General features: G+C 42.2%; 2 protein-coding genes across 8 annotated transcripts; both read left to right on the plus strand.

The window, feature by feature from the left end:
- The first annotated feature begins 2,995 nt into the window (after window positions 1-2,995).
- On the plus strand, window positions 2,996-5,739 carry LOC112222038 (pre-mRNA-splicing factor SPF27). Its single transcript, XM_024384584.2, has 7 exons — window positions 2,996-3,391; window positions 3,913-4,005; window positions 4,161-4,231; window positions 4,384-4,545; window positions 4,799-4,849; window positions 5,021-5,101; window positions 5,195-5,739. Exons 1-7 carry the CDS (start codon window positions 3,299-3,301, stop codon window positions 5,319-5,321), a joined length of 678 nt encoding a protein of 225 aa, XP_024240352.1. The 5' UTR covers window positions 2,996-3,298; the 3' UTR covers window positions 5,322-5,739.
- A 709-nt stretch (window positions 5,740-6,448) lies between these two features.
- LOC112222039 (E3 ubiquitin-protein ligase TRIM33) lies at window positions 6,449-26,795 on the plus strand. 7 transcript variants are annotated; one of them, XM_042303911.1, is made up of 21 exons: window positions 6,449-7,262; window positions 10,772-10,890; window positions 11,026-11,173; window positions 11,581-11,713; window positions 11,930-12,046; window positions 12,345-12,459; window positions 12,836-12,982; window positions 13,176-13,293; window positions 15,186-15,604; window positions 15,981-16,166; window positions 16,614-16,670; window positions 17,134-17,343; window positions 18,380-18,521; window positions 18,713-18,776; window positions 19,025-19,187; window positions 20,759-21,177; window positions 21,378-21,501; window positions 22,420-22,494; window positions 22,865-23,017; window positions 25,727-25,777; window positions 25,964-26,795. In XM_042303911.1, the coding sequence occupies exons 1-21, from the start codon at window positions 6,485-6,487 to the stop codon at window positions 26,213-26,215; spliced, it is 3,990 nt and encodes a 1,329-aa protein (XP_042159845.1). In that variant the 5' UTR covers window positions 6,449-6,484; the 3' UTR covers window positions 26,216-26,795. The 7 variants fall into 7 exon arrangements, with proteins under 7 accessions (XP_042159845.1, XP_042159847.1, XP_042159846.1 ...); XM_042303913.1 differs by having other exon boundaries at window positions 19,043-19,187; XM_042303912.1 differs by having other exon boundaries at window positions 15,189-15,604.
- The last annotated feature ends 921 nt before the right edge of the window (window positions 26,796-27,716 follow it).

Raw genomic sequence — 27,716 nt, forward strand, 5'->3', positions numbered from 1 at the left:
ATTTGGAAATTGCTCCCAAGGATGAACCAGACTTGTGGAGGTCAACATTTTTTTTCTGAGGTCTTGGCTGATTTCTTTTGATTTTCCCATGATGTCAAGCAATGAGGCACTGAGTGTAAAGGTAGGCCTTGAAATGCATCCACAGGTACACCTCCAATAGGCTAATTGACATCATTTGAGTCGATCAGAAGCTTCTAAAGCCATGTCATTTTCTGGGATTTTCCAGAAAGCTGTTTAAAGGCACAGTCAACTTAGTGTATGTAAACTTATGACGCACTGGAATAGTGATTCAATGAAATAATCTAAACAATTGTTGGAAAAATGACTTGTCATGCACAAAGTAGATGTCCTAACTGACTTGCCAAAACTATAGTTTGTTAACAAGAAATTTGTGGAGTGGTTGAAAAGCAAGTTTTAATGACTCAAACCTAAGTGTATGTAAACTTCCGACTTCAGCTATATATATATATATATATATATACACACACACACATCTCAGTACAAGTCAAAAGTTTAGATACACCTACTCATTCAAGGGTTTTTCTTTAGTTTTGTTATTTTCTACATTGTAGAATAATCATGTAGTAACCAAAAGTGTTCAACAAATCTAAATATATTTGAGATTCTTCAAAGTAGCCACCCCTTTGCCTGACAGCTTTGCACACTTTTGGCTTTCTCTCAACCAGTTTCATGAGGAATGGTTTTCCAACAGTCTTGAAAGAGTTCCCACATATGCTGAGCACTTGTTGGCTGTTTTTCCTTCACTCGGTGGTCCAACTCATCCCAAACCATCTCAATTGAGTTGAGGTCGGGTGATTGTGGAGGCCAGGTCATCTGATGCAGCACTCCATTACTCTCTTTGGTCAAATAGCTCTTACACAGCCTGGAGATGTGTTTTAGGTCATTGTCCTGTTTAAAAACAAATGATAGTCCCAGTAAGCGCAAACCAGATGGGATGGCGTATTGCTGCTGAATACTGTGGTAGCCATGCTGGTTAAGTGTGCCTTGAATTCTAAACAAATCACTGACAGTGTCACCAGAAAAGCAGCACCACACCATCACACCTCCTCCTACATGCTCCATGGTGGGAACTACACATGCAGAGATCATCAGTTCACCTACTCTGCGTCTCACAAAGACACTGAGGTTGGAACCAAAAATCTCACATTTGGACTCATCAAACCAAAGGACAGATTTCCACCGGTCTAATGTCCATTTTTCGTGTTTCTTGGTCTAAGCAAGTCTCTTCTTCTCATTGGTGTCCTTTAGTAGTGGTTTCTTTGCAACAATTCGACCATGAAGGCCTGATTCACGCAGTCTCCTCTGAAGAGTTGCTGTTGAGACGTGCCTGTTACTTGAACTCTGAAGTATTATTTGTTGGGCTGCAATTTATGAGGCTGGTAACTCTAATGAACTTATCCTCTGCAGCAGAGGTAACGAAGGGTCTTTTCTTTCCTGTGACGGTCCTCATGAGAGCCAGTTTCATCGTAGCACTTGATGTTTTTTGTGACTGCACTTGAAGACACTTTAAAAGTTCTTGAAATGTTCTGCATTGGCTGACCTTCATGTCTTAAAGTAATGGTGGACTGTTGTTTCTCTTTGCTTATTTTAGCTGTTATTGCCATAATATGGACTTGGTCTTTTACCAAATAGGGCCATCTTCTAACACTACTGATTGGCTCAAATGCATAAAGAAGGAAATAAATTCCACAAATTAACTTTTAACAAGGCACACCTGTTAATTGAAATTCATTTCAGGTGACTACCTCGAAGCTGGTTGAGAGAATGCCAAGTGTGTGCAAAGCTGTCATCAAGGCAAAGGGTGGCTACTTTGAAGAATCACAAATATAAAATATATTTGGATTTTTTTCACACTTTTGGTTACTACATGAATCCATGTGTTATTTCATAGTGTTGATGTCTTCACTATTATTCTACAATGTAGAAAATAGTAAAAAATTTAAAAATGAATGAGTCGGTGTGTCCAAACTTTTTACTGGTACTATGTATATATATTTTAAAAATTGCAAGTGAAATGTCCACCATACATTTTTTTTAAATAAATGTGCTCGTACTAAATGTGAGTGTGGTATTCATTCATGTCTCCATTACTGTCACCAACAACATATTTTTATATTTTATTTCCTAATGGCATGCTATTTTTGTGTTAATTAGTCCTAATGACCTGAACCAGGGTTTCCCACACTCTGCACATTTTGGTTTTTGGCATAGCAGTACACAGTTGATTTCAAGTAAACATCAATCTTTTATCATTTGAATCAGCATTGTACTGTTAGGGCAAAAACCAAAACGTGCACCTCTTGGGGTCCTGAGGACTGAATTTGGGAAACACTGACCTAAATAAACTATTACATAATAAACACTTCAGGATGCAAATTAGATATTATTACTAGCTATGTTGCATATGAAAAACTAATTTAGATAAAGAACTACTCCAGGGCGTAGGGAGCGCTGTAAAACCAAAGGCCACCATCAAACGCCAATGGAAAATATGTTCAGCCTCCCGGAAGACAGCAGGAGCGAGTGGCCACAGATAGAACAATGAGACAGATTTTTCACCGGATGTATAAATGTGATGCATACTTTTGGCGTTTCCACTCATTACCAAATATGGAACGTGATTGATTTTGGCCGACATTGTGCAAAATTTCTCATCGATGAAACATTTGATCTCGATACAGTTTTCTGTTCCCAAAACTAGAATGTGTTATGAACAGAGTGGACTAAGTTTAGTAGACTTTACCTTTGCAAAAGTTTTAAAAAATCGTTATTTAAAAGGAGTGCAAAGGCGAATTTAGTTATTGCACACGCGCACTTCAAAGGTGGCGTTCCCTAACGGAAATATGCAGATATAGGCTAGAACGCGCCAATAGGATCTTGCAAGCTCGTGTTAAGCTCGGCCCACATCCTTGCCTGTTCTCCCCTCTATGACAAATGTGTTCCCTTTGAAAACGGCAGGCTGTGGTCTATCTTGATTTAGTTATAAAAATCTTCGGGCCCGCCACGTTGTTAGGATTCCACAAATTAGCACAGCCACAAAGTTAAAATTGGCTGTATCGTAAAAAATCATGAAATCGAACATTTGCTTTTTGATCATAATTTAAGGTTGGGGTTGATGTTGGCAGAGGGGTTAGGTTTGAAATGATAAGACAAATTATATAAATGGCGGGGTTTATGACTTTGTGGCTGTGGTGACTAGTAATGACCGCGTTGTTTTGCTGCTAAAACAACTAGCTAGTTAGCGGTGCTAGCTAGTAAACAAACAACTGAACTGAATATGTCTGGAACTTCATCAGTAGCTGGTGAAGTATTTGTAGACGCCCTGCCGTATTTTGACCAGGGTTATGATGCAGCTGGCGTCAGAGAGGCGGTAAGTATCTGCTCTATAGGCATAGTTATCAGTTGCTGACTAACGTTCGCTAGTCTAGCTATAGTTAGCTAGCAGGCAAGTAACTGACATAGTTAGTGCAATCAGGGATCCTTAGAACGTCCCTTACCTAACCTTAATCATTTCACATGTCAACTTTATTGGGATGGCAACAATGAATGTACTGCTGGTGTACCATAACACTATCGGTGTGATCAAAGCGTAAGAGCGTCTACTAAGTGACTAAAATGTCAACGTAAAATGGGGTGACGTCCCAAGGACCTATGATAGACATGAGTAAGCCATGGAAGCAAAGTAACGTTACCAGGCTACTGTCAATAAAAAAAGTATTATCTTGCTAATCTGGTCGTGTTAGAATCATGCCTCAAGCAACCGCCATCATCGGCTAACGTACAATAATTTACAGTAGCTAGCTAGCCAGGTCACCCCTCAAAGAGGTACGAGTCTAGCTAGTTACTGTAGTACTATGCTGTCTGATCATATGTATTCATTTCCATACACAGGCTGCAGCCTTGGTAGAAGAGGAGACTCGCAGATACAGACCTACAAAGAACTATCTCAGTTATATACCCACACCTGATTTCACTACCTTTGAAGTAAGTATCACTTACACGTTCCACATTCTATTAAAACAAAAAGCCATAAATGAATATGCACATAATGTCATGCTTATGGATTTTGACTGTCAACTGTGATGCTCTAGAATTACATTATGTGAAGCAAATACTAATGCTTATATATCACCCATCAGACTGAAATCATGAGGAACGAGTTTGAGAGGCTAGCAGCCCGGCAGCCTCTGGAACTTCTCAGCATGAAGAGGTCAACCCAGTCTACTCTTTTGCACATAGCAAAAAAAAGTCCTGTTAACAAATATTGCTTACATTCAATCACGCATTCAGTTTGAAAGTGATGCATTTAAACCCTCGTTGTCCTGAGTGTATACCCAACTGTTTTATTTTTAACTTGGGCAGATATGAGCTTCCTGCTCCATCTTCAGGGCAGAAGAATGACATCACTGCATGGCAGGATTGTGTGAACAACTCCATGGCTCAGCTGGAGCATCAGGCAGTGCGCATTGAGAACTTGGAACTCATGGCACACTATGGCACCAACGCATGGAAGGTCTACAATGAGTGAGTCAGTGGCTGCTGCCTGTGCACAGTAGAGCTCTTCATTTATCTTAAAGACCAGGAAAGAGTCACAGAGGAAAACCAAACTGATTTGACTTAACAAATGGGTCTCGATTAGTGATTTTAAATCGGACAGGAAAGAATATCCTTGCTTTTTTAGTTTTTTTTTAACACATGCTTGTCCTGAAGAGTAAAGTATAGGTTCACAGGAACTTTTTGACATTGCCTTAATATTGGTCATTATTTCACTCTACAGTAACCTGGCCTTTATGATTGAATTGGCTCAAAAGGAACTACAGAAATGTAGGTAAGTAAATGGTGTGAAAACATTCCGTTACGATTTTTACAAGTCATGTATCACATTCATGGTTCGCTTGTTTAGTTGTAGTTTTGGAAAGAGTCTGACACAAACTGTCAACAAGCTTCTGCATAATGTTTTTTTTAACGGCCTTTTCTGTTTGTGTGTTATTTTTTGCAGAAAGCAGATTCAGGACTTGAACTGGCAACGAAAGAATGATCAGCTTGCAGGCGGGGCCAAGCTGAGAGAGCTGGAGTCAAAGTCAGTTCTGTAAATGTTGTATTTTTCATTACTGTTCTCTAAATGTGGTATGATTGTCAATGATTTTTAAATCCTTGCTATCTCTCGTAACAGTTGGGTGTCCCTCGTAAGTAAGAACTATGAGATTGAACGTGCCATCGTCCAGTTGGAGAATGAAGTTGGAAAGCTCAAACAGCAACAGGGTGATGAGAACAAGGAAAATATTCGACAGGACTTCTAGAACTCAAGCCTTGTGCGAGACCCCTTCTACAAAAAATAAAATGTTAAGCTTGCAGCTGAGAACCAACATGAAAAGAAAAGGACTCTCCAAACTTTCAGAAGAACATATTAGCCTTGGCTCCACAGTTTCTTTACATTAGTGTCAGACAGTGACCATTGAAAAACCATGGGCCGTGTAAAGAACTTTTTCATTGTACCTCGAGATCACTTAAGAAGTGAACTCTGTTCAATTTTTAAATGTTTGTCATTTGAAGTAGTTCTAAATTGAGGTAGAGTTAAGCATAACTAATGATGCTGTCTACCAAATTCACATGATTTCTTCCCATATGCTAGCATGTTTAGAACATTTGTGATACAATAAGTTTTTGTACATGTAATTTTTTTAAAATCGACTTATAATAAAATGATGTTGAAACATGCGTGTTTGTTCATGGCTTGGTTATGTCTACTGTCAAAAGTACTACCAACAGATGGGCCCTGATTCTTGCCTGTAAAAAGCCTGTCAGTGAATATTAACCAAGTTGAAAATGAGAAGCTATTTTCAAGAAGCTAAGCCCAGATTATCATGGCATTTGTAGTTTTTATGATAGCCACATTAGCAGCTAATTAGCGTTTAATTTTGGGGGGGTAAATACAGGCAAATAAATTGATAAAAGTCTCCTTGTCCTAGAGAGACCTACACGGTTATCAAAACGTCACACCAGGGTAAGCCCAAATGATACAGCCCTTTTTTAGTGTTTCTAAAATCCCCTATGGGAAAATGAATGGTGGGAAAATGATTGGAACCATATCCCTGATTGACCGCTAGGTATTATGACTCATACTGTGGTACTCTATTGCAGAATTCCCTGCTGTCATATGACAATGAGTCAGGCCTAATATTTTTTTTTTGCGTGACTAAACTAAGCAAATGCTACATTTTTTGTGCATGAGATTAGATTTTAATATTTCAAATGTTTTGGAAATGTAAAGCATTACTTTGATATTATCCAAACATTAAAATGTCCTGTCATATTTGGGTCCTACGAATTATTTTTGAATGTTTATACTCTGTTATTGACACAGTCAAAGAGAAAGACCGTGAATTACGTAATGACGTAGACAACACGTTTTTTACTCGGAACGTAGGACGTCCTGCCGGTTGCGGTTCAAAGAGGAAGGAAGATGGCGGACAACAAAGGCGAAGAGGATATGGAGAGCTCTTCCAAATTAGATTCAGAACCTCAGGAAGAGGATAGCGGAGACCCAGAATTGAAAGATGTGAATCCGCTGATTGCCATAGAGACAAATTTGAAAGAAGGAGAGGATTCACAATCCCAGGAGAATGTTTCTCAGATGCCTAAACCCGCTAACGACGTCGTTAGCGGAGGAGGGGACGCTAGCAGCAACAGCGCGGGCACAGGGGAAGAAGGCAGCATTAGCAGTAATGTTAGCCCAGTTGGGAACACCAATGGTGGGACAACCGAATTGAAAAATGTGAATGCGGTGATTGTCATAGAGTCGAACTCGAAAGAAGGAGAGGATTCACAATCCCAGGAGAATATTTCCCAGGTGCCTACACCCGCTAACGTTAGCGGAGGAGGGGACGCTACTAGCAGCAACAGCGCGGGCGCAGTGGGAGAAGGCAGCACTAGCAGCAGCCCAGTTGGGAACACCAATGGGGGGACAACCGAGTCCTCGGCTGCTGGGGATACTGCTGGAACCTCACCAGCACTCACAACCGATATGTCCCCACCTCCAACAGTTCCACCAGCCAACCCCGTCATCCCAATAAACCTTATGGATACTTGCGCTGTGTGTAAACAAAGTCTCCAGACCCGTGACTGTGAACCTAAACTCTTACCGTGTCTTCACTCATTTTGCTTGAAATGTATCCCACTGCCAGAGCGACAAGTTACCGTACAGGTGCCTGGGCCGAACGGACAGCCAGACACCCACATAGGTGAGTGTAGTCTACTTTGAAGTGGGCAGGGGATGCACAATTGCTAGCTACTGTAGTGTAGGTACCAAGTATCAACAATTATGTATAAACGTTGAGTACCATGCAGCTGCCAAATGGTCAGCAAGCATAATAATATTGATTTTCACTGATTACTAGCTGGGATTTGGAGATGTGTATATATATTACTCATATTGTGACTCTTACAATAACATGTTTCACAATGGCCCTAATCTAGTTATGGTAATACAACAGCACACTGAATAGGCAACAGCCCCTGGGCCTGATAGGCCGGCTATGGGCTATTCCAAGGTAACACCCAGACTCAGATTTTTTGCTTTAAAATGTGTGTCAAACTAAAACCAATGATTGTAAAGTTAAACGTCTGCACTGCTCTTTCAAGTAAATGTACATAGAGTTGCATGGTTCGTTTATGCCAGAAGAAGATTCATATTGAATGTCACATGTGCCCCAACTGCCAGATACAGAATATAATTATTCTCAGTTTCTCTTATCAGTAAAGCGCCTTGGCCTAGGACCCAAAATTCAGTTTCACTGTCCCTTCTCAAGGTGGAAGGTTTGTCCATCTGCACAACATGATCATTGCATGACATGACAACTACACCAGAATAGGTGTAGGTAGCCTTGAAGTTAAGGCGTTGGGCCAGTAACCGAAAGGTAGCTAGTTCGAATACTGGAACCGAAAAGGTGAAAAATCTTGGCATTTAACACACATCATGTGGAGTTGGGATTTGCAAAAAATATATTTTGCATTCATACATGTGTATAATATATACGTGTAATAGGACAATATAGGCATCCACCTAATTATTTTATATGTATTATACATAGACCTATAATGCCATTGACAAATCAAATGACAGATGAAACATGATGATCTTGATTTCTGCTGAGAATAAATTATTGGCTTTCCAGGTGTAATTTATTTGGCATTTTGCAGATTCAATTCACCTACACAGTAATGTCCAAAGTCAACTAACCAACTTTTTGCAGTTTTATGTAATGTTTAGTCCATGCCTATTTTTCCCTAGGCACAATTGTGGATTACTATTTACTTTGACTCTATCAATACTAAATTCTAGTAAACCAGATTTTGTTACATTAACCTTAGGCTAACTACTGACATTCAAAACTAATTTACATACATTTTATGGGTAAGTAAATGCTTAGGTCTAGATAATGGGCAACCAAGAACACAATTCCAGCATTGATTTCTGGCATTAAATCAAGGTAAAATGTTTTCCATTATAGTTGGGACCTTCTAGGGGTGGTCATGTGGACAGACCATGTAGTTAGGCCATGGGCTGAACATGTCTGATCCCTAACCATTACGATACATTTGATAATGCCCAGGAACACTGCCCTTTCTGCTTGCCAGCACTCATTGCCTTCTCAAATGCTATTATGACACATCGGCCTACACCTAGTCTGGTCCTCCAAGATCTGTTTGCGTATTGCAGCCATCCCCTTATGGTCGTTGATGTGCCAAACTTTTGGCATTGACAATGACCATAGGGGGTTGGCTGCAATATGCATGAACAGATCTAGGAGGACCAGACCAGGTGTAGGCCGATGTGTCATAATGGCATTTTCCAGAAGGCAATGAGTGCCAACGAGCAGAAAAAGATCTGGGACCAGTCTATTTCTATTCGATGCCTATGGTATTTTGGCCACTGTGGTCAGAACTACCCAAGGGTTGTTCTTTTTTTCTATTATGACCCACTTTGTCTTATGAACATGGCTAAGATTCGATGAATTTGATGTAAAACTTAAATAAACTCCTAAATAAGAACAATAGACCTAGACCTAACTAGTTACAATGCCAGCTCATATTGCCTTATTTGCACTAAGTCTAGGGGGGGGGGAATTGCCACTTGGTTTGGTATAAACTACCTACAGCCGATGGTATAGACTCCATACAGCTGATGGTTTGGTATAGACTCCCTTCAGCTGATGAATTTGTTTTGGGGAAATGTAAACACTCACATTTAAAGATTGAACTATGGATGCAGTCCATGAGATCGATATCATGGTGTTAAACATATTTTGAAGATACACACTGTTTATTTACAAAGATTCAAATGATAATCATAGGCCTAAATTAAGTATTAGGCCAATCATACAATGTTATATTTTGGTTTATTTGCCTTGCCCTCAAGGCAATTTTCTGAATGTGGAATCTGTTTTTAGATTCCATGTAGATATGTAGCAGTACAGCCTAACCATTAAATAAACAAACATGTGAACTAATGGTACAAGATTGTCAGCATCATATACATGTAGGCTATTCGAAAGGTCAGGCATGACAGGTGCAACAGAATTAGGCTATGTCTATTTAATAAGTTGGCCATTTTCATATTTCCCCTAGTCTGCTTTTCTAGGTTATATTCAAGCATTCATGCATGACATTCTGCCTCACCTATTAGGTCATATAAATGGTATAATGTAACAATAACAGACCATGATTTTGAAAAATGTGAAATTCTATTTTGATACAGTTTTTATGCAGTGCACTGCATGTATGTGTTTTGTATGCGCCCTGACTTGCCTCAGTTCAAAGTCTCACAGCTGCAGTGGCAGATCAGTCTTGGTGGTGTGGTCTCCTAAACCCTTTCAGCTGCACTCACAGCCAATCACTCACAGCCCCTTGCAGCTGGGGCTTACACCAAACCGGCTGTGTGCAGCATGAGCTGGTATAGACTGGCTCAAACTGGATTGAGCTGGTTTGTGCTGCATCCAGTAATGTACTCGAAATGTAATTAATGGGTTTAAGGGAGTTGAGAGGAGTTAAGTTTGGGGGTGGAGCAGTTAAGGATTATGTATTCAACATTTAGCTGAAGGATATGTATTTTCATCACATCATTGCCCACTTTTGATACAGCTCACTGATTTGTGTCTCTCATATGAATATATTAATCTGTCATTATTCAGAAATCTTGAAAATAATATGAAATATTGGGGTGAATATGATAATTGAATGGATTTATAATCCCAACCCTCAATGGGGAACTGCCTCATCCTCCACCAATGTGTAGCACTCACCTACTTAGGCCCTATAATGTATTTCATAGTCCGCTATTATGGTACTTAACAATTCAGTTGTAGCATCTTTATTATTAATACATTTAAGCACCAACCAATTGTAAAAGGTGAACTGACATGGCTGACGCTTTTTAAACAAAGCTACCCCCACAGTTCAGATTGTAGATGCAATAAAACTCATTTTCATCCCCACAATTTTTTTTGTGGTTGGGACAAGTTGCCAAAAGTTTAAAAGTAGTTGATCCAACTTGATGGTTGCATCCATCTCTTTTCTACACAGGCCTTTTGAATTGCCTCTGACCTCTGTAGTATCTGTATGCAAACTATTAGTGAGAAAATAGTTTTTTGTTGTTGTTGCTCATTTCAAATGATTTCTTTGTCAATTTCACCACTTAGGCTATAGGCCTAACCAGTGTTTCTATCTTGTCTCTTTCCTCGGTCTACTCTAGTGAATGTCATGCGGTGTGTAGTTTGTTGTCAAGACTGCAAACAAAGTGACATCATTGACAACTACTTTGTCAAGGACACCACCGAGGCCTCTAAGACTTCAGATGAAAAATCTGCACAGGTATACCACAATTTAACTCTAATTTAATTCAGTTAAGTTCAAGTGGATGGTTGATTTAATACAACTCCCTCATTATCAGCTGCATCTAGCCAAAGTTAGGTATCTAAGTGGCGTTGTGTGTTTTGTCTCATTCAGATGTGCACCAGTTGTGAGGACAATGCAGATACCATTGGGTTCTGTGCAGAATGTGGAGAGTGGTTGTGCAAAACCTGCATCGAGGCTCACCAGAGGGTCAAAATCACCAAGGACCACAAAATCCGCAAGAAAGAGGATGTCTCTGAAGGTAAATTGTCCAACAAACCTAAACACAATATGTGATGGATACCCTAGAATATCAAGTGACAATTTGACATTGCCTAGTTGGACTTGTAGATCGGAGGTTTCTATTTGCAAGTAGAAGGCTCTGGTGTAGGCATTTGGTGACTCTTAGGATGACTGTAGTTTATCCAGGCCTTATAACTTCACAGCTGACTGGCTGTTGTCATGGTAACATGCTGCAGAATCAGTCAGTGCTCCAGTAGTAGTAGATTGGCCCTGCTGGTTCTCAGTATAGCTGACATGCAGTACTATACTCTGTATTAATTAATGTATTTCTTTATCTCACATGTTCTTTCACTCTTAAAAACAAAACAAAAAATTGTATTGTTATTGCTCTCTCTTTCATATTTTTGTTTCTCTCGGTCTCTGTAGAGTCTGTAGGTGTGTCGGAACAGAGGCCTGTGTTCTGTCCCATCCACAAACAGGAGCCCCTGAAACTCTTCTGTGAAACCTGTGACACACTCACCTGCCGGGACTGCCAACTGCTGGAGCATAAGGAGCACCGGTAGGACATGCAGTACTGCATAGACAACATATGATCTTTAGAATAGGAAATCAAAATCTGTAGTGAATTCTGGTCGGTGGTGGATGGTAATAAGTTTGGTTTTGTGTTACATTCACACATATCCAGTGAGGATCGGGCACAATGAGAAAAACAGCAATCTAGTCCAGTGATCTAAGCCTTGGTGTTCCTTGCTGAACAGAGTTTCTCTTCTCTCAGGTACCAGTTTCTGGAGGAGGCCTTCCAGAACCAGAAAGGCATCATTGAGACGCACATGGTCAAACTGCAGGAGAAAAAGACCTATGTTCACTACTCTCACTCTCAGGTGACAAGCAGGTACAGCAGCATTCCCATCTCTCCTGTGAACGGGGCTTGTTTGGTGACTTCATAGCTGCAGGGTGAACTTTCCCCTAGGTACAGATCTAGAATCATCTTCCCGTTCTCCAATCCTAATCTTAACCATAGGTGGGGAAAAGGCTAAACTGACCCAAGATCAGCATCTAGGGGCCACTTCCCCACCCTACAGAGATTTCATAACGGCTTGTTTATGGGTTGAGAAGTAAAGTGCTCTTTTATTGTTTACTAGTGTGACTCTAGTTTGAGTGTCCTTGTTTCCATCCCCGTTTCCATCCAGGATAAAGGAAGTTACTGATACCCATAAGAAGGTTGAACATGACATCAAGATAGCCGTGTTCACTCTTATCAACGAAATCAACAAGAAGGGCAAGTATTTACTGCAACAGCTTGAGGTAAGGCCATCATGGTACCTATGCAAGGAATGCATTTGAACTCAACTCATTATGCTTTCAGGCCTAGAGACAGATTATGCCTAGTCCTGGACTAAAACACAGTTTCAATGGAGATTTTTTATCCAAGACTAGGGTTCGGTAAACCGTCCCTCAGTGTATTGTCGAGGCCTATGTATTAAGAAGAATGAATACCAAAGAATCACTATGAACTTAATTTGGCTCCTACATTGCCATATGATGTGAAGTTTATTCTGTGACATTACTTGGATACTGTTTTAATTTAAGAAAAAAGGGTTCAGCCTTTACCCTAATTACATAGGCGGATGGATGCCTGTTGGTAATGTTTTTCCCTACCGTTTGTCCCATGGTCCTCCAGAGTGTGACTAAGGAGAGGAGCATGAAGCTGTTGACCCAGCAGACAGACATCGCCAACCTGGCCAGGCAGATCCTCCATGTGCTCAACTTCACCCACTCTGCCATTAACAGCGGCAGCAGCACCGCCCTGCTTTACAGCAAGAGGCTGGTACGGCGAACAGAAACATACACAAAAACAGTCTCAGGGAAAAGCTCGCACATAACCTATTCTCCACAAAGGCCAAAGAGTGCACTATAATATGCAGAAGTTGCCCTATCCTAAATTGATCCTCTCTATAAACTATAGTCTATAAAGTATCTGCAAACCAATAACATTCCAATATCTTCATATGTGTCTGCAGATCATCTACCAGCTGCGCAAGGTCCTGAAGGCTGGACTGGAACCAGTGCCTCAGGCTAACGGAGCTGTTCGCTTTTTCTGTGACCCCACATTCTGGGCCAAGAACGTGGTCAACCTAGGTGAGAGGATTTACTACTCTACATGCAGGGAAGTATGCAGGGAAATCTGTTTCTGGCCACCGATGGTACAGTATAAAGCATTGCATAGAACGGGAGATATGCCTCTACCTGCACACTGATGATAGTGCTTCCCAATGGTGACCACAAGATTGGCAGATTGTTTGGCATAGTTTCACAGTTTGGACTCGGTGCATTAAATGGCTGTGCCGTTTTTCTTTTTACGCTTGTATCCTTTGCATCGTGGTAGGATGGCAGATCATTTGACACGGTAATGTCTAGGGGACTGGTAAAGACTACCTATAGCTGATGGATTGGTTTGGCATTGACTAACTATAGCTGATGGATTGGTTTGGTATAGACTACCTACAGCTGATGGGTTGGTTTGGCATAGACTACCTATAGCTGATGGATTGGTTTGGCATAAGCTACCAATAGCTGATGGATTGGTTTGGCATAAGCTACCTATAGCTGATGGATTGGTTTGGCATAAGCTACCAATAGCTGATGGATTGGTTTGGCATAAGCTACCAATAGCTGATGGATTGGTTTGGCATAAGCTACCTATAGCTGATGGATTGGTTTGGCATAAGATACCTATAGCTGATGGATTGGTTTGGCATAAGCTACCTATAGCTGATGGATTGGTTTGGCATAAGCTACCTATAGCTGATGGATTGGTTTGGCATAAGCTACCTATAGCTGATGGATTGGTTTGGCATAAGCTACCTATAGCTGATGGATTGGTTTGGCATAAGCTACCTATAGCTGATGGATTGGTTTGGCATAAGCTACCTATAGCTGATGGATTGGTTTGGCATAAGCTACCTATAGCTGATGGATTGGTTTGGCATAAGCTACCTATAGCTGATGGATTGGTTTGCATAAGCTACCTATAGCTGATGGATTGGTTTGGCATAAGCTACCTATAGCTGATGGATTGGTTTGGCATAAGCTACCTATAGCTGATGGATTGGTTTGGCATAAGCTACCTATAGCTGATGGATTGGTTTGGGCATAGCTGAAGCTAGCTACCTATAGCTGATGGATTGGTTTGGCATAAGCTACCTATAGCTGATGGATGGTTTGGCATAAGCTACCTATAGCTGATGGATTGGTTTGGCATAAGCTACCTATAGCTGATGGATTGGTTTGGCATAAGCTACCTATAGCTGATGGATTGGTTTGGCATAAGCTACCTATAGCTGATGGATTGGTTTGGCATAAGCTACCTATAGCTGATGGATTGGTTTGGCATAAGCTACCTATAGCTGATGGATTGGTTTGGCATAAGCTACCTATAGCTGATGGATTGGTTTGGCATACCTATAGCTGATGGATTGGTTTGGCATAACTACCTATAGCTGATGGATTGGTTTGGCATAAGCTACCTATAGCTGATGGATTGGTTTGGCATAAGCTACCTATAGCTGATGGATTGGTTTGGCATAAGCTACCTATAGCTGATGGATTGGTTTGGCATAAGCTACCTACAGCTGATGGATTGGTTTGGCATAAGCTACCTATAGCTGATGGATTGGTTTGGCATAAGCTACCTATAGCTGATGGATTGGTTTGGCATAAGCTACCTACAGCTGATGGATTGGTTTGGTTTGGCATAAGCTACCTACAGCTGATGGATTGGTTTGGTTTGGCATAAGCTACCTACAGCTGATGGATTGGTTTGGTTTGGCATAAGCTACCTACAGCTGATGGATTGGTTTGGTTTGGCATAAGCTACCTACAGCTGATGGATTGGTTTGGTTTGGCATAAGCTACCTACAGCTGATGGATTGGTTTGGTTTGGAATAGACTACCTACAGCTGATGGATTGGTTTGACATAGACATACACTCAGTCACTTACTTTAGCCTCTCCTCTCTCACCCCCCAACTGTAGGGAACCTGGTGATCGAGAAGATGCCCCAGGCTCAGCACCCTCCCAACATTATGGTGGGGCCCATCTCCCCGGGCCACGGCCACCCAGGCCACGGCAAAAGCCCCGGGCAGATCAATCTGGCCCAGCTCAGGCAGCAGCACATGCAGCAGCAAGCCTTCGCCCAGCAGAAACAGCAGCAGCAGCACCAACAACAACAACAGCAGCACCAACAACAACAACAGCAACAACAACAACAACAACAGCAGCAGCAGCAACAACAGCAGCACCAACAACAACAGCAGCAGCAGCAGCACCAACAGCAGCAGCACCAACAACAGCAGCAACACCAACAGAGGATCCAGGAACAGATGCGTATTGCCTCCCAAATGTCCCAGCAGCACCCCAGGCAGGCTGTACCTCAGATGGTACAGCAGCAGGTAGACTGAGGAGTACTGAATGTCTTTATGTTTTTAGGGTACCATTGTTCTCATCGATAGCAGTGGTGTAGTGGAGGGTAAATGCATTTTTAACACCGCTTACTCAGTTTATTTTGCACAAGCATTTATCCACTTATTGTGGAAAAAGGCATTGAAAATATAGAAAGTGTTAATTTACTCACTGTGAACAGTGATCAGCATTTACCCACCCACCCACTACATCACTGTTCGGAAGTGCTTTAGTCAACCCAGGTTAAATGTTTTTTTGGACGTATAATAGTACTGAATATTATCTGTTGCTATAATGATTTTGTTCATGAGTTATACTTTTACCCGAAAATACAACTGCCTGTCCTCTGCTGTGTCTTCTCACTAGCCCCCGCGCCTCATCAGTATGCAGGCCCAGCAGAGGGGCCCCATGAACGGCGGGCCCAACATGTACCCCCCCCACCACCTGCGCTTGCCCCCGGGACAGGGCCGCATGCCCAGCTCCAGCGCCCAGCCACGCATGCCCAACGGCCAGCAGTACTCCCCCATGATGCAGCCCCAACTGCAGAGACAGGTCAGACTACACCACTTGCATTATGTCCCTGAGGGGATAAAAATATTTAATGAATTGAGTTGAGGTATAGATACATTATTACTCCACAAACGGGAAATTGATCAGTCAACACATCCAAAGATGATATCCATAAAATAATAAACAAGAACAATCACATATACAGTAAACAATATGGCGGCAGGTAGCCTGGCGGTTAAGAGCGTTGGGCCAGTAAACGAAAGGTCCCATGTTCGAATCACTGAACCAACTAGGTGAAAAATCGGTTGATGTGCCTTTGAGCAAGGCACTTAACCCTAATTGCTCCTGTAAGCTCTAGATAAGAGCGCCTGCTAAATGACTAAAATGTAATATGTTTTATGCAGAAACCGGTACTACTGATTGGCACAACTGTTGCCATTTGGTAGTAGGATTTTCACTGTGTATGTATGGGTACCTTTTTGTGTTTAGATGACTGTAGATTCTGAGATGAGCGACCACAGGTTTCGTTTGTTACATCTCACTGGGGTTTGGCACTTTTTCTACTTATACGTGAATGGTAGTCGTTACGGCCGGGACTATACCAGTATCGCGATACTCGTTGGTATCGTGGCAAGGAAACAAAACGCAAAGCTGATTTAACGTCTTAAGGAAAACATCCCTAATGTTGGAAGCAAACATCATGATGTTGTCTCGAGTCACATTTATTTATTGTCCTAGCTATAGCACACTATATTTTACATACAGCAGGTTTTTAAAGGACCAAATAGTTCGGTCTGCTTTGTGTTTTTGCCATAGAAAGAATATTGCGATATTGGTATCGTCACAGTCCTATTAGTCGTGTTTCTTGTTGCATGGGCATGATTCGTGATTATGCTTCCAAAAATGACCTTTCAGCACGTTGTAGACCTGGTAGAATTAAACAATTAATAAATATTCAATCCTGCCGAAAATCTCTAGTTTTTGACTTCCTCCTTCTCTGTCCCTGTAGCATTCAAACCCAGGTCATGCTGGACCCTTCCCAGTGGCATCTCTCCACAACGTGAGCGCTGCCAACCCCACCAGTCCCACCAGTGCCAGCATGGCCAGCGCCCATGCCCACCGTGGCCCCGCCAGCCCCATAGTGGGCGCCATCGACCTCATCCCCTCCGTCACCAACCCAGAGAACCTGCCATGCCTACCAAACATCCCCCCCATTCAGGTGCACACAGCCCTCTGGGACCAGGCACATGTCACGCACTTCCAAATCTCACCATGCCTGCTTCCATTCTCATCCTTTCTCCTGGCCCCCACCCTTTTGCTTTTTGTAGATCTGAGTGGAATGGATAAGTATGAGTAATATGATGAATATTCAATGTATACTGCACAAAATATAAATGCAACAATTTCAAAGATTTTACCGAGTTACAGTTCATATAAGGAAATCAGTCCATTTAAATAAATTCATTCGGCCCTAATCTGTGGATTTCACATGACTGGGCAGGGGTGCAGCCATGACTGGGCCCACCCACTTGGGAGCAGGGCCCAGCCAATCAATGAGTTTTTCCCCACAAAAGGGCTTTATTACAGATAGAAATGTGGAGGTCCTGGGCTGGCGTGGTTACAACGTGGTCTGTGGTTGTGAGGCCGGGTGGATGTGCTGCCAAATTTTCTTAAATGATGTTGGAGGCGGCTTATGGTAGAGAAATTAACAGTCATTTCTCTGCCAACAGCTCTGGTGGACATTCCTGCAGTCAACATGCCAATTGCACACTCACTCAAAACTTGAGACATCTGTGGCATTGTGTTTTGTGACAGAACTGCACATTTTAGTGACCTTTTATTGTCCCTAGCACAAGATGCACTTGTGTAAAGATCATGCTGTTTAATCAGCTTCTTGATATGCCACACCTGCCAGGTGGATGGATATCTTGGCAAAGGAGAAATGCTCACTAACCGGGATGTTAACACATTTGTGAGCAAAATGAGATTTTTTTTAAATTTCAGCTCACGAAACACTTCACGTGTTGTGTTTTTATATTTTTGTTCAGTATAGTTTCTGCCATACTGCTTTATACCTATCTGTGCTCATTGAAGGGGGTAGGAAGCGGAACGGAACCTGGCTCAACTTAGATTAAATCAAATGTGGTGCTCATACATATACATGGCGATACTTCATCAGAAATGTTCACAAGGTGAACTAAAAATGACCACTAATTCAGTGTTATCCTGTGGCTGGATGTTTGTGGCGCCATCAGCTGGAAGACGCGGGCTCCAGCAGCCTGGATGCCCTACTGAGTCGCTACATCTTAGCCAGCACATACCCTCAGCTGGGCCTGGGGCCCCCCGGGAACATGAACCTCTCCCACGGACCCTCCACACACTCCCCTGGCTCCTCAGGTACTGGAGGACGACTCTACTACAACGAGCACAAACACTTTCTTCACACACAGCTTCAATCCAATCTATGATTTTAAATCATTTGCTCAAATCACTGTCATGGCTATCATGTTAAACAAAGAAATTGTTTTTCTTACATGACTTCTATATTACTGCCTCATCCTTGCTCACTGTCTATCTCCCACCCGTAGGCTTATCAAACTCCCACACGCCTGTGCGGCCATCCAGTACGTCCAGCACAGGAAGCAGGGGCAGGTAATGACACAGGCCAAGCACTAGACGTCTGCTCAAACACAAGGGCTCTCGCATTACTGTGAGACAATGATGAGAAAATGACACTATTACATAAAACTGTGAAACATCCATAGGATGGGTAGAAGGTAGCATTGCAGATACTGAACCATTTGAGTAAGCTAGTCACTCCTGAACAATTAATCTCACTGGCATACATAGTTATACATATATTTATGTAAGGGAGGTATTTTGTGTGTGTGTCTCATAAGCTGTGGATCTGCGGGTAGGCCAGGGCCAGCAAGCGGCCCAATGGAACAGCAGGTCAAAGTCAAGCAGGAGCCCGGAGCTGAGAAGGAGTGTGGTTTCTCGGGAACCACCAGCTCCAACGTCAAAACGGAACAAGGGAAGGATGGAGGGAGGAGCGCGTGCATGGTAACACACCTAACTAACTGCCCAGCTCTTTCAGCTCCTTTTAGCTTGCTAGACCAAGATCTAAACTCAGCAAAAAAATAAACATCCTCTCACTGTCAACTGTGTTTATTTTCAGGTAACTTAACATGTGTAAATATTTGTATGAACATAAGATTCAATAACTGAGACAAACTGAACAAGTTCCACAGATGTGTGACGAACAGAAATTGAATGTGTCCCTGAACAAGGGGGGTCAAAATCAAAAGTAACAGTCAGTATCTGGTGTGGCCACCAGCTGAATTAAGTACTGCAGTGCATCTCCTCATGGACTGCACCAGATTTGCCAGTTCTTGCTGTAAGATATTACCCCACTCTTCCACCAATGCACCTGCAAGTTCCCGGACATTTCTGGGGGGAATGGCCCAGCCCTCACCCTCCGATCCAATAGGTTCCAAATGTGCTCAATGGGATTGAGATCCAGGCTGTTCGCTGGTCATGGCAGAACACTGACATTCCTGTTTTGTAGGAAATCACGCACAGAATGAGCAGTATGGCTGGTGGCATTGTCATGTCAGGAAGAGGAAGGGTACCACATGAGGGAGGAGGATGTCTTCCCTGTAACGCACAGCGTTGAGATTGCCTGCCCCAGACCCTCCAAATCGATCCCGCTACAGAGTACAGGCCACAGTTTAACGCTCATTCCTTTGACGATAAACGCAAATCCGACCATCACCTCTGCTGAGACAACCGTGACTAGTCAGTGAAGAGCACTTTTTGACAGTCCTGTCTGGTCCAGTTGTTGCCGGTGATGTCTGGTGAGGACCTGCCTTAGAACAGGCCTACAAGCCCTCAGTCCAGCCTCTCTCAGCCTATTGCGGATAGTCTGAGCACTGATGGAGTAATTGTGCGTTCTTGGTGTAACTCGGGCAGTTGTTGTTTCCATCTTGTACCTGTCCCGCAGGTGTCATGTTCGGTTGTACCGATCCTGTGTAGGTGTTACACGTGGTCTGCCACTGCGAGGACGATCAGCTGTCCGTCCTGTCTCCCTGTAGCGCTGTCTTAGGCGTCTCACAGTACGGACATGGCAATTTATTGCCCTGGCCACATCTGCAGTCCTCGTGTCTCCTTGCAGCATGCCTAAGGCACGTTTATGTAGATGACCCTGGGAATCTTTCTTTTGGTGTTTTTCAGTCAGTAGAAAGGCCTCTTTAGTGTCCCTAAGTTTTTATAACTGACCTTAATTGCCTACCGTCTGTAAGCTGTTAGTGTCTTAACGACCGTTCCACAGGTGCCTGTTCATTAATTATGGTTCATTAAACAAGCATGGGAAACAGTGTTTAAACCCTTTAAATAAAGATCTGTGAAGTTATTTGGATTTTTACGTATTATCTTTGAAAGACAGGGTCCTGAAAAGAGGATGTTTATTTTTTTGCTAAGTTTATATCTAGCAGGTATCGGTCTACCTGAGGCTATCTATATAAGATGCTTGTTTGTTGAACAACAGAGGTTTTCGGCCTCACTTGGCGCTAAACCAGAATTGTAAATGTACTTAACCCAGTTTTTTGTTCTTGTGTGTGTGTTTTGTCCCACAGATGAGTAGTTCAGAGAGCAGACGTACTCCCCCTCTCCCCGTGTTGGGCTCTGTGACTTCTGGTTCCTCTGTCCAGGACATCCTCAAGAAGGTGGGGGAGCATGTCAAAACTGAGCCCCAGGACCAGGAGGACTGCAGTGGGGCCAACAGGCCTGGCAACGCCCCTATCACCACCAGCAGCACATCCACTGTGGCCTCTGCCGCACTGCTGACCAATGGTAAGGGAGCTGCATACGCTGCCCTGCGCTCTCCACGCACTGCACAGGGGACCAACCAGAGCGGGGCAGGAGGGAAGGAGGACGACCCCAACGAAGACTGGTGTGCTGTGTGCAACAACGGGGGAGAGCTGCTTTGCTGCGACCGCTGCCCCAAAGTCTTCCACATCACCTGTCACATCCCCACCTTGAAGTGCTCCCCGAGGTGAGCCCCGGATGCGCGGCCGGCGTTGACTACAGTAGATGTCAGAATGAGAATGAATTGAATTCATATAGCACCTTTAACTCAAAGCCTTTTACATTGGATGCTGATATCTTGCTATACATCAGCTATCATTTTCCCATGTCTATGTCTATATATCTGGATTATTGCTTCACATTTTCTTTCTGTTTCTCCCCTCTCAGTGGTGAGTGGATGTGCACGTTCTGCCGGAGCCTGGCAAGCCCGGAGATGGAGTACCAGCCTGACGACGAGCCTCGTGACGAGAAGGACAACAGTGAGCAGGGCCTGAGTCCCGAGGACCAGAGGGTCAGTGGAGCCATCCACCTGTAATACCTAGAACATGTCAAACTCTTTCCACAGAGGGCTGAGTTTGCAGGTTTTCACTCCTCCCTTGTACTTGATGAATGAAGGTCACTGATTAGTAAGGAACTCCCCTCACCTGATTGTCTAGGTCTTAATTGAAAGGAAAAACCAGCAGACACTAGGCCTTCCATGGAATAAGTTTGACACCCCACACCTAGGTCTTTCCCTGCTTACAGTTGGAAGGACTTTCCGTAGGATTAGTAGTTTCTACTGCCACTGCCAATTCAATACATTTCCTCACTACGTACATCAGTGAATTTTCATTGACCCTGTTCCTGGAGAGATATCGCCCTGAATGTTTTCACTCCAACCTTAATTTAGCGCACCTGATGGTAATAATAATTAGCTGTTTAATAAGCTGAATCAGGTTAGTTACAACTGGGGTTGGAGTGAAAACCTACAGGAAGGCAGCTCTCTGGGAACAGAGTTGTAGAGCCCTACTTTAGATGCCCTCATATTTGAGGAGTGAATCAGTGTGAATGAAGGCAGTACAGCTCTCTAAGGTAGCATAGCGGTTAAGAGTGTTTGGCCAGTAAACAAAAGGTTGCTGGTTTGAATCCCCTAGCCGACTAAGTAAAATAAATTGGTCGACGTACCCTTGAGCAAAGCACTTAACCCTAATTGCTCCTGCAAGTCATTCTGGATAAGAGTGTCTGTTAAATGACTAAAATGGAGTATGTGAGTTCCTGGCAACTTGTATTGAGTATGTTTGTAGTCATGAAGCCAGACTCCTTCCATTTTTATTTGCTGTGTTCAGACATTGGGACAGATGCCTCAGTCTCTCTCTCTAGCTGAGGAATGATAAGGACTTGTGTAATGTTCTCCTGCATAACCACCACCCCTATCTCTCACTCCCTGCAGAGGTGTGAGCGCCTCCTGCTGTATGTTTTCTGCCATGATCTCAGTGAGGGGTTCCAGGAGCCTGTCCCTCCCTCTGTAAGTATCTCAAGCATGTAAAAGGCAATGCCACCGTTATTCTATCTGACCTTGATGGCCAAATATACTCTTCTCCTTTACTGAGTACAGCCTCCTCTGGTTTTCTTCCTTCTTGGGACCTTTTTCCTGGCCACTGTGTTCTTTATTTTACCATTGGTTTCTTTGGGGTCTTGGCCCGGGTTTCTGTAAAAGCACTGTGTCAACTGCTTATGTAAAAAGGGCTTTATAAATACATTTGATTGGTTTATTGACCCTGCCCTATACACCCAGCACCACATTACTTAATCATTGTGGCTATAACCATAATGTTCTGTATGTTAAATGAATGAACCAATATGGCTCTCAAACCACAGTGTTCCCCTCTCACCAGATCCCTAATTACTACAAGATCATCAAGAAGCCCATGGACTTGACCCTGGTGAAACAGAAGCTACAGTTGAAGCATGTCCAACACTACCAGAGCCCGAAGGAGTTTGTCTCGGATGTGCGCCTGGTCTTCAGCAACTGTGCCAAGTACAATGAGGTGAGTGGGCATGACTTCCAGGCATGAGGAAATAAAAATAAAAAATATGGTTTTATTTTTTATTTTTAACCTTTATTTAACTAGGGGAGGGGGCTGATTGATAGTTGAATGGATGCAGGAGGCCACATGCACACTAATACTGTATGCTCACAGTGGGAATAGATTATTCAGAAGGTTGATCTTTATCACACCGTTTGGCATGGATTTGTGCACCCACAGGGATTAACACTGGATGACTGAATGCAGTTACTGTGTACTCACACTATACTGTTTGTTGTGAATGTGGTGTTGCCAAACTAATTTGCTGTTTTTCTAACCTGAATATTTTCATGGCCACTAATGTAATGTCTTTCTGGTCAGTTATTTTGTACATAGTGGGATAGTCTGCTGTCATAAGACTTCTTGATTTGTTTACTGAGGAGTTGACAAAACAAGCAAACCTATAAAGCATTGACTATAATTGCCATAATATATTAGTTCAGAGATTTGTCATTCTAAATAACTTTCTTGCAGAGATTACCCTTTAAACAGCTAAATGGGTTGCTTTTTGTCTGTATTCATTATAGCTAACTGTTTCTATCAACAAAAATATAAACACAACATGCAACAATTTTCAAAGATTTGACTGAGTTACAGTTCACAAAAGGAAATGTCAATTTAAATAAATTCATTAAGCCCTAATCTATGGATTTCACATGACTGGCACCCATGGCTGCACACCTACCCAATCAGATCTAGTTTTTCCCCACAAAAGGGCTTTAATCACAAACAGAAATATTCCTCAGTTCCCCTTGTCAGAAGCTATTGTCCCCAGCACAAGGTGCCCCTGTGTAATGATCATGATAATCCATTCACCTGACAGGGGTGATATATCTTGGCAAAGGAGAAGTGCTCACTGACAGGGATATAAACAAACTTGTGCATAAAATTTAATAGAAATACCTTTTTTTGTGTATATGGAAAATCTCTGGAATTATTTATTTTGGCTCTTGAAACATGGGACTAACACTTGACATGTTGCGTTTATATTTTTGTTCAGTGTAGTTGTCATTGACTGTGCCACAAGTCCTGGATCTTAAAGCAGAATTTAGCTTTTTTACAACCAAATGTTATAGAATGGTCCAGACCCTTCAAAAAATAATACATTTTGCGATTTCACTTGTTTTTGAGAAATGTACTGCAACTAGTGATTTAAAAAATATATATGTTTCCTCATCCTCGTTGTGTGGTATGGGGGCTCTGAAAAAACATGAACAAATGCTCTAAAAACACCCACGTGTAATTTTAGTAACAGAAACGCTCTCAGTATAGTGATGTAGGTCTTCGGGATGTTGAACACATGAAATTGTCGTTCCGAACTTTATCTGCAACATTATATTCCATTTTGTGCGACTCGAGCTGTTTCCCCTATTCAGCTGTTCCATTCTCAGTGTAGCCTGCTGCTATAGGTAACTGCCAAAATAAAGGAAACACCAACATTGTCTTAATAGGGTGTTGAGCCAACAGAACAACTTCAATGCACCTTGGCATAAATTCTAGAAGTGTCTGGATCTTCCTGTGTGGAAGCACCTTCTTTCAATATACTTTATACCCCTCATTTACTCAAGTGTTTCCTTTTACTTTGGCAGTTACCTGTAGAATGGACGTAGCAGTCGACTTGCAACTGTTTCTAAAATGACTAATTTGGGTGATTTTGAAGCCTTTGTTCATATTTGTCAGAGCCCACATATTCCACAAAGAGAATAAGGAAATGAAGCACTGGTTAGTGGTAAGTGAAATTGCACGAAAAGGGTCTGGTACCTTTTTTAAGATGCTGTTTACATCAAAATTAGATTTGGTTGTAAGAAAAAAAAGAAGCTACATTCTCCTTTTTTAGTGTAATAATGAATAGTTTAAATCTGATACTAATCCAAATACTTAACTTTTTGAATGCAAAAGACTTGTCCCATGTGTGTGGGATTTTCATCTTTGGCTTTGTAAGTCAACATGTGTATCTGAATTGGACATTTTGATATAGTGTCGAACATGTTTTCAAGTGATGTGTTTAGGGGGAAAGGTAATTTACAAAGTGGTTGGTATTCAACATTGATTTGAAATGGAACAGAGGGAAGCAATATGATACCTTGAGAAAATCAATGAGGAACTGAGTTGTGATAGTGATGTTAAAAGATTTCCTATTGGCTGCAGTTGACAGAGTCAGCAGTTCAGCTCAATGTGCCATATATGCTACTTATGCATAAGTTACGATTTCCAAGGACACTTACTAGGTATCAGTGAAGGAACTGTCAGTGTCAAGGATAGTATATCAAGCTAAACAATTTAGCAGGGAGAGAAAGTGAAAGCTGTCACTCCCAGGAATATGCCAGGACCCAGAGCAAGGCTATGGATGCTGTTCAGAATTCTCTCAGCAGGCAGAAGCAGCCAGGTAAAGACAGACCATAGACTAGACTAGCTTGGAAATGTAATGACAAGATTTACCCAATGACTGTAAGCTGCAACCTCAGTAAGTGAAACAAGTTTATGGAGGGTTGACAGACACAAACCATATTTGGACACAAGTTCACTAAGGAGTGTATTTTCCTTAGGCCCAAAGACCTAGGGTAGTGACGGTACACATGGTTGTTACCTATAACCTGTCTGTACTGTGAAATCCCCCCCTCCCCTTCTGCTTTTTTGTATTTTATTGTACTGTTATCGCCCCTTTTTTAGATGTCTCGAATAATCCAGGTATATGATGAGGAGAAACAGAGTAATGTGCAGGTAAGCTGTTTCTAATACACATGGAGGGTAAAGGTTCAGCTGCCCACTCTGCCACTAGGAATGTTAACCCACTAATGTACTCCTCCCATTCCTTACCCATTCATCCCTCCTGTTCAATGGTACCCGCACACCCCACCTCGCCCTTCCTCATACTCTCCCCCTCTTTCCTTCCCTCCCTCCCGGCAGGCGGACTCCGAGGTGGCGGAGGCAGGGAAAGCTGTGAGTTTGTACTTTGAGGAGAGGCTGCTGGAGCTCTATCCAGATGAGAGTTTCCCTGAGGTACCAGAGGAGCCCGAGGTACCAGAGGTTCCCGAGGAGCCCCAGGCCCCAGCTGGAGAGGGAGAGGAGGCGGATCTCACAGAAGACTCCGAGGATGAGTTTGTGCAGCCTAAACGCAAGCGGTTAAAAACGGATGAAAAGCCGATGCACATCAAGTGAGAATCATTGTGTTAAAAGAGGAAAAGAGAAGGTCAAGAGAAGTGAAAGGATTTTGTCTTCCTCATCTCATGTTTTTTGCTTTTTTTCCCTTTAAGACCACATACGTAAAATGCAGGACCTATTGTACAAATGTACAGGTTTATTTCATCCTTTTCCTCTTTTTAAAGAGTTATTGTAAAATAGAAATTAAATCAATCTGTGTTTCCGGCAAACTGGACTTTTTAAAGACCTCCATTTCCTCTTCTGTGGCAATTTTATGGATGTTTAAGAAAGTGCTTGTACAGATTTTAAAGTATGATTTGTTTTAAAGTATAATTTGGTTTGCAGTAGTTAAATGAATAATACGTCTTTTTTTCTATTATCATTTATGTTTGTAAATCTGTGAAACTTGCTTTATAAAGTATCTGAAACTCCTATTTCCCCTAATCTTGATGTACTATAAAGTTTGACATTAATTACCTACCAAGTATTTGTTGTATGTTTGTTGAAATATTTGACCTGCTGTAAATAAGAGAAAACAAATGAGGAAAAACCAGTGATTTGTTTGGTATTTCATCAATAAATAAAATATGTTCAAATATTTCCTGTAAATAGTATTGATATCAATGTTGCAAGACAAGACTTCATTTCAGGCTGAGAAAAAAAATTGTTTTAATGTCAACTGCCCCTAAGAACCAACTTCTCTGGTTTCAAATGGCCTATGTGGCATCTATATGAGTACATTTGTTAATGAAGTCGATCTTGTCCCAAACTGTTTTGTGAGTATGTCACGATTTACTGCAGGGTTGGGTATGGATTATTTGCATGCCCACTTTAGCTAATTATGGCCAATAGCCCAGATACAGCAGGTTGTGGCCCGCCCCCAACTGCCATGTGGACATTTGTTATCAAGTCTACATATGGGTGCACAGGCTGAACTGCATTATCTGCACTGGAGCCTTCAGTGACATGCAACTGGTGGAATAGCTGGAAAATGGCACGTGTTTCAGGCAGAAATGTGGCTGCAGTGAACTTCAGCTGTATAAAATACTACAGTGGCATATTGCTGCCACTCAGCAATATTTTTTTATATGACTATTACGAAATTAGATCACATTAGGTAATAATTAAATAACTCGTTATGAGAAAAGTCACGTTATAACGAGAAAGATGTATTTATTGCAAAATAAAGTATTTTATGAGAAATGGCCTTTATTGTGCTGAAACGTTAGCATAGGCTACTTGGCACGCTTGTCTTCCTCTCTTGCACAGGTTGACATTATGTCCAGTTTGCTTGTGTTGATTAACTTGTATTTTCTCATCTGTTTGAGGCATTAGGAGATATTAGTGTCATTGAGCAAAATAAATGGTGTCATGCATTGTAGGGAAATCGGAGTTATCTATGGCTGTACAGCACATTAGAAAAATATCGGACCTCGACGTTATTCCTTGATCAGCTGGGCGGACTTGGAAAGCTTCATGGATACAAGCTAATGCATCTTAAATGGTTCCAAACAGGTGG

This window comes from Oncorhynchus tshawytscha, linkage group LG22, assembly GCF_018296145.1.
Source record: "Oncorhynchus tshawytscha isolate Ot180627B linkage group LG22, Otsh_v2.0, whole genome shotgun sequence".
In the NCBI taxonomy this organism is placed as follows: domain Eukaryota; kingdom Metazoa; phylum Chordata; class Actinopteri; order Salmoniformes; family Salmonidae; genus Oncorhynchus; species Oncorhynchus tshawytscha.

Excerpts from the sequence above, each read along its gene's own strand:
- LOC112222038 (XM_024384584.2), top strand. The coding sequence starts at position 3,299 with ATGTCTGGAACTTCATCAGTAGCTGGTGAAGTATTTGTAGACGCCCTG. Across the intron at positions 3,392-3,912 it reads CAGCTGGCGTCAGAGAGGCG|GCTGCAGCCTTGGTAGAAGA; the intron begins GTAAGTATCTGC and ends TTCCATACACAG. Across the intron at positions 4,006-4,160 it reads CTGATTTCACTACCTTTGAA|ACTGAAATCATGAGGAACGA; the intron begins GTAAGTATCACT and ends ATCACCCATCAG.
- LOC112222039 (XM_042303911.1), top strand. The coding sequence starts at position 6,485 with ATGGCGGACAACAAAGGCGAAGAGGATATGGAGAGCTCTTCCAAATTA. Across the intron at positions 12,047-12,344 it reads CACTCTCAGGTGACAAGCAG|GATAAAGGAAGTTACTGATA; the intron begins GTACAGCAGCAT and ends GTTTCCATCCAG. Across the intron at positions 12,460-12,835 it reads ATTTACTGCAACAGCTTGAG|AGTGTGACTAAGGAGAGGAG; the intron begins GTAAGGCCATCA and ends ATGGTCCTCCAG.